This window comes from Anas platyrhynchos, chromosome 2, assembly GCF_047663525.1.
Source record: "Anas platyrhynchos isolate ZD024472 breed Pekin duck chromosome 2, IASCAAS_PekinDuck_T2T, whole genome shotgun sequence".
Taxonomy (NCBI): domain Eukaryota; kingdom Metazoa; phylum Chordata; class Aves; order Anseriformes; family Anatidae; genus Anas; species Anas platyrhynchos.
In genome coordinates, this window is record NC_092588.1 from 101,980,581 (window position 1) to 101,986,699 (window position 6,119).

The following is a 6,119-nucleotide window of genomic DNA, read 5'->3' on the forward strand; positions in this document are numbered from 1 at the left end:
GGTCTAGTTCTCATCTGAGAAAAAGCAGCCCTTTTTGATTGCTTGGTAAAGAAAAATTACTGGTATTTCCAAAGATGTTTAAAAGAAATGGAAGACATTTTCTGAATATATATTTTGACAGTAACCATTTGAAATTATGTTTGTACTGAGATTGAAGCTTACAAAGTCTAATAAAATAATTTCAAGCTGAACATCCAAAAAAAAAAAAAACACCATGTAAAACATGCTTTCTGCAGCAATAGCTGCATGAAATATTAAGCTGAGGGGACCCAGAATGCTTTCAAGCATGAAACCAGCTTAATTCTTCTGCAGGTACAAAGAGCGTTTTCTTCATTTTAGTTTATTCAGTTAGCACAGTCCAACTGGTAAGGCTAATTGACATTTGAGGAAACGGGGAGTCAGAGAAGCAGAAATTCACCTATTTCAATCTGTGAATAAAATGTAGTTGTGAGAGCTCTACAGGTCTAAAATCTGGTAAGACAAAATAACTGTGAAATGCTGGTGTGGTTTCTTCGCCGCAGATAGTGCTTCCTTTGTGAAGTCAGCACAAAAAGTGGTTTGTTAGTGTTTGGTTAAAATCTCTTTTTCTTTCTTAACTGCACAACAAATTCAGTTGTGGCTTTATTTAGCTACCAAAAATGCTGGGTTTGTCATTTCCAAATAAAGCTTCTAGATAACTAATTACGTCCATGACCAGATAGCGCTGTGATACAAATCTTTAATGAAAATGGATAAATTACCTGTTAAAAAGCAGCAACCCTATTAAAAAATGATTTTCTGATATGAAATGCAAGCCTGTTTCTTAAGTAGAATCAGCATCTCTTTGGGAAAATAACTAAAAGTCCAATCACAGAAGATGAATCTATTAGTAAAATCAGCATTTCCTGCTCACAACTCCAAGGCAGTCATTTCGGTCACTTTGCTTAAATTCCGTCTGGTCTGTGTGATTGTGCTTCTGCTTCACCGGCTCCCTGGTCATTGACGTGCATCTGCTCTAGATCACCCCAGGGATCTGGCCCCATCTTTACATTGCCTTTTGTGGGTCATATCGTGGGCTCCCCTCTGTTACATGGTGGAGGTCTCTGCCTATATCTGCCTGATGGTTTCTACACACCAGCCTACCTGAGACAAAGCAGCTTCAGACAACAGTGGCCTGAACCCTCCGTGGCTGTTTTGGTAGCATGAGGACATAAAAACGTCTGCGTTGCATCAGAGCAAAACCAGCTAGCTTGGTGGCCTTCCTCTGGCCATGATCAACAGCAGACACCTCAGGGAAGGAGAATGAGAACACGGAAAGCACCGAGTGGTACAGCCCTCAAGCACCCTTATGGCCTGCAGCGACAAGTAGCCTTAGGACTTCCTGAAACACAAGGAGCCTGTGGGGATTTTTTTTTTTCCAAGCTGTGATTTGAGTCATTTTTTTTCCCTTCTCTACAGTAGTTTAGCTCTGTTCATTCAGTTTCTTCTGGCCAGGTTTAATTGTAGGGGGTGTGCGTGGCACTAAGGGTGAGCAAAGAATAATTGATACAAAGATATGAATATAGAAACTGGCTCCTAAAGCATAAAAGATGAGTGGTACAGAATCATTAAGCTGAGTGCTCTGAGGAATGCATTCAGGGTAGACTGACAAGGACTTTCTTTCTTGATCTAATGATATTGAAGATTTAATGGGCATTGCTTGGAGACAGAATTTATTCTTCCACGCTATTGATGCCCTCATAATTTGTGAATGGCAGACTAAAGTGGGCCATAAAGGATTGTGGATAGGCCATCAATAACTGAGTGAGAAAAATAGTGTGCATCTTCTAAACACAGGCAGTAGTGGGTGCTGATGAATGAGCTGCAGAAAGGTAATGGCACGGCATAGGCAGTTGAAAAAAGAGCAGGAAGGGGGATTATCTGTGGCTTTTGCTGAGGATCGTTCCTCAAACCTCCTGCAAGCATTTGTTGTGTGGGGCCAGGGAATCTGATAAGACCCCTCAGCAACACAGCACTTGCCATGGCTTCTCTTTCCTCAGCCAGCCTGGCAAATTGGGGAGGAACATGGGATCCGCGAGCTGTGCCAGGCAGCAGCACCAGTGCTTGGCTGGGCGACCGTGGCTATTGTGTGGCATAAAACAGGACGGTGCTCTGGTTAAGAAAGACTTGTCTGAGAGTCTATGTAGCTTGAACAGGCAAAACTGACATCATTTGGCATAATCTTCAGGATCGACTCAGTGCTTACTGGTGTATTTGAAAAGTTCAAAGAGATTACAGACGCTAGTGTCTGCAGGAGTGAACTTGCTGACCGTCCAGCTCATCCTAAAGGGGTGGAGTTCTCCAGGCAAACACTTGTCCCGGGCAACTTCCCTTAAGGAGAACTTCCCTTAAGGTGCTTGCACAGCAGCACCTGGATCATCATTATGTGTGTGTGAGTGATGAAAGTGTGTTCTTGCTATAGGAATGACTAGACATTGAGGGCCTTGTAAGTTTAGCTATGGTCAAGTCATGCACAAAATATTTGAATGTTTAACTGCACTTTTCAGCCAAGTCCACAAATGAATGAATGAATTAGAATTCCCTATTCCCCATGAGATGGCTAGAGACTGCTGGCTACACCTTGTGCATAGGGGAAACAGAGCTGGAGAGAGCTTAAGTGGTGTGCTGAAAGCCATGGCATTAAGCAGTGTACAGTCAGGACTGTACGTGGAGTTCAGTTCCATAACCACAAGACATGTTGGTAAGAATGTGTTAATTTGAAGATGCAATGTCTGAAATTTAAAATTTTATTAGGCATTTTTTGTAAATACTGATAAACAGGCTTATAGTAGAACTGTTGATTCCTTTTTTTTTTTTCATAAGTACTCTTTTCTTTCTCTGATTCTCCACACTAGACCTCTAACTTGGATTGAAGAAAGAGGACCAGGGATGAGACGTGAAAAGAAAATCAACTTCTGTTTCACCAGTGGTTGCCTGGAGAACTTCCCTCAAGCCCCAAGGTCTGCTGTGGGTCTTTTCATGCAGGATCAGAACCTCTTTGCCAAAAAACTGCTGGGCCAGGTATCCAAGGAGGAGCTGGCTGCTGAGAAATGGCGAATTTTGCGGTGTCTTGACCTTGCTGAGACAATCCAGCAACACTGTGAACAGCCAGAGAAAATCTGTTCTTAAGGTCACTCCTACAGAAGGAGGAACGGGGCAGACGGGAAAGCTTTAGGTCTAGAGCTCAGTGTTGCCATCAAGCAGTTGCTGTTTCTGTTTCATTATATTCTCTTTGACTAGATGTGACTCCTAGGCTCTCTGTGTGGCCTGGAAAGCCTGGGCCGTACCCTGTGCCTTCTAGTGTTAGCTGGAACAAAACGTTACCCTGCCCCAATGCACTGCTGTCCTTACAGGCAAGTAGGAACCTAGCAGCAACAAGCTTTCTCGTGGTTGCTCCCAATCAATTCAGTTGGAAATGTCCCTGAGAGCAGATCTTGGAGGACTGCAAATACTTGATATGATTTTCCTTCCTGTGGATGTTTTCTCCTCTATTTAGGTATGTCTGAAAATGAGGGACATATAACATTGCCTAGAATGAAGTTTTAGATGAGTTTTCCACCTCTTTACTTGAACTTGTGCCACCACACTCCTGACCTTTTCTTCCAGATGCCCTGAACTGTTTTGTGTTTTTGCCCTAGTTGGTAGTTGTACCTGTTTGTTTGTTTGTTTCCACATTGGGAATCATTTACCTTCAAATACAATCTACACTGGTATCAAACCAGCGTAGAGTAAGTAAGTCTCTTAACAGATGCCATGTTGAGTTCGCTCACTTAATTTCTCTGGTGCCCTGTGCCAACACAGAAGTCTTTTTCCAGCAGAGATTGGAACAGTACACTAAAAATGCATCACCTGCCTACCTTCTCCAGTATTTTGTCACAAGTCACAATGGATCTATTTTTTATTTTTTTTTGGTACTGGAAACAGCATGTCGTTGTCCTTCAATTGTGTGTGTCTAGTTCAGCATATGAATGAATCTCACCTAAAAATAATACGCATCCTGGTATTAAGAAAAAATAACTAATGTGCTCCTGGAAATAGTACAATTCATTAAAAATAGTGATAAAATTAGAATAGAACTGTAGAAAATGGAGCAAATTGCAAATATAGCCATGCAATTATGGAGTATCACACCTGCGGGGATGGGTGTTTAGCATTTTGCAGTAGTCCCAGGGTCACATATGAAGACACTATCACTTTCCTAAAGAAAAACTTTAAGGAGAAGTCTAAGCAGTGCACAAAGCTATTAACGATTTCTGTTTGCCTTTTACTTTCTAATTACAGCATCTGCCTATGCTCTATTAATATAGCAGCAAACTTTGGTCCGCACAGTTGTTCTTTCAAACACACAGTCATCACGTCTTTACTACATTATCACTTCAGCAATTTTTAATGAGGGAGCTTATGTGTTATGAATGTATACATAATTAGAACCACTCCGTACTAATGGAAAAAGGTCTTCCTTTATTTCAGTCATGTTCATTCAGAAGTTGGATATAGTTCAGCTAGAGTTTGAAACAGGGAAGGGAAGACTGCAATTTTTTCCAAATGAGATTTTAGGAGCAGTTAGAGCTTGCTATGTGAATGAATTTTGCATACGAGATTTGTTTAAATCTATCTGTTAAAATCAGTGAACAGCCTCTTACTGACTCCAGTGGATTTGAAATCCCTGTGGGTCGCCAGCAGATCTGCAGCAGGCAGGCCACGTGCTTGTTCACCCAAATGGACACACCTTCCTCAGCATTCACAGCGACTTCTTTACCAGCGTAATTAATGGACATTGCCTGGGCAGACCTGATGCTGTATGAGTGGGGAGGCTTTTACCCTGACGGCATTCATGGTAAAATACAGAAAGTCCATATTGGATCAAAGTGACATTAAAATCTGCTGTGTGTGTGTATCTGCTGTGTGTGGCAGCACAAGAGATTTCCTGTGTCTTGATGAGCTCCTTGGCTGTGAATGTGGGGTCAATACCACTTGCCAATTCACAACGGGTAGTCGGGGAGGGATGGCAAAGGGAAGGGAGACTTCGCGCTCCCCATCTGTAAGCATGAAAACGGGCCCCCAAGGCTCCCTGGGCCCACTCTGCAGTTACTGACGAGGGCTGTGGAGAGCTGTATTCCTCCAAGGAACAAAGAATAAATTCATGGGACTTCTGTAGAGCAGCAGCGTAACCGTGTAGTGAATCATCCTCTGGAAGAAGCCTGTTCCAGTAGCGAGCGCCTGGGGAAATTAGCTGTTTAATTTGAGCTAGTGGAGGCAGGTTCTGGGTATCTGTGCTCTCCTCCATCCCCACCGTTCCTCCCAGTGAACCGGCATGCCTTGCTGTCTGCTCTGCTCCTGGGAGCCTGGAGTGTTAAATTGCTTTTTCTTCGGCACTGTGAATTTGCTGATGTACCACCATGGTTTGTATACAAGAGCTACTGGATGTTGAGCTGCAAACGTATATAGTGTTTAACCAGATGTCAAATGCACCAATAAAAGGATTGGAGCTCTTAATCGTTCCTTTTAGTTCCCGTTGTCCTTCATTAGCATTTCCCATTGTCACACTTCTGAAAATGTCTCTGCCTGAACCCGTTCTTTTCCTTCCTTTCACTCCTCAAGCCCTGTGAAGTCCTGCCAGCGACTTACCACGCTGTGATCCTCCTCTAAAACCCCCAGCTGTCTCCCTCTCCTGTTTCAAAGTTTTGAATACAAGCATCCTGGGGTTGGTGACCTTAGCTCAACTTGTGATCCCTCCCACAAAATTGCTGCCCGTCCAGTCCTGGTCTGACTCCTGCCCAGAAGGGCAGGAAAATTTAAATCCCAGCTGGACACTTGCAGCTTCCTATTCAAAAACTGGTGCAGTCGAGTGACCTTTTGGAGTTTCACAAGTACAATCTGAAATGGGTTTTGAAAGGGGTTTCCTTGTGGTTCGGTAAATAGCTTGATAGCAGTAGAAATGCTATCAGAAGAGTTTCTCAGTTTCTCAGTCTGAACCCAGCCAGTTTATACAAGTATGGAAAGGTAAGTATGAGGTGTGCCGTGGGAAGGTTGGTATATCACATTCACTGTATCTGGCTTCCTGCTGTTTCTGTTGGAAATGTCTCTGATCCTGCAGCATG

At 43.1% G+C, this 6,119-nt stretch overlaps 1 protein-coding gene across 4 annotated transcripts in view; it reads left to right on the plus strand.

The window, feature by feature from the left end:
• BLVRA (biliverdin reductase A) overlaps nucleotides 1-5,519 on the plus strand; it is a 44,748-nt gene extending 39,229 nt beyond the window's left edge. For 3 of the 4 annotated variants that reach the window (XM_072033087.1, XM_072033088.1, XM_013095220.5), the window contains one exon: nucleotides 2,874-5,519. In XM_072033087.1, coding sequence (XP_071889188.1) covers nucleotides 2,874-3,147 — 274 coding nt within the window. In that variant the 3' untranslated portion in view covers nucleotides 3,148-5,519. 4 annotated transcript variants of the gene reach the window in all.
• The last annotated feature ends 600 nt before the right edge of the window (nucleotides 5,520-6,119 follow it).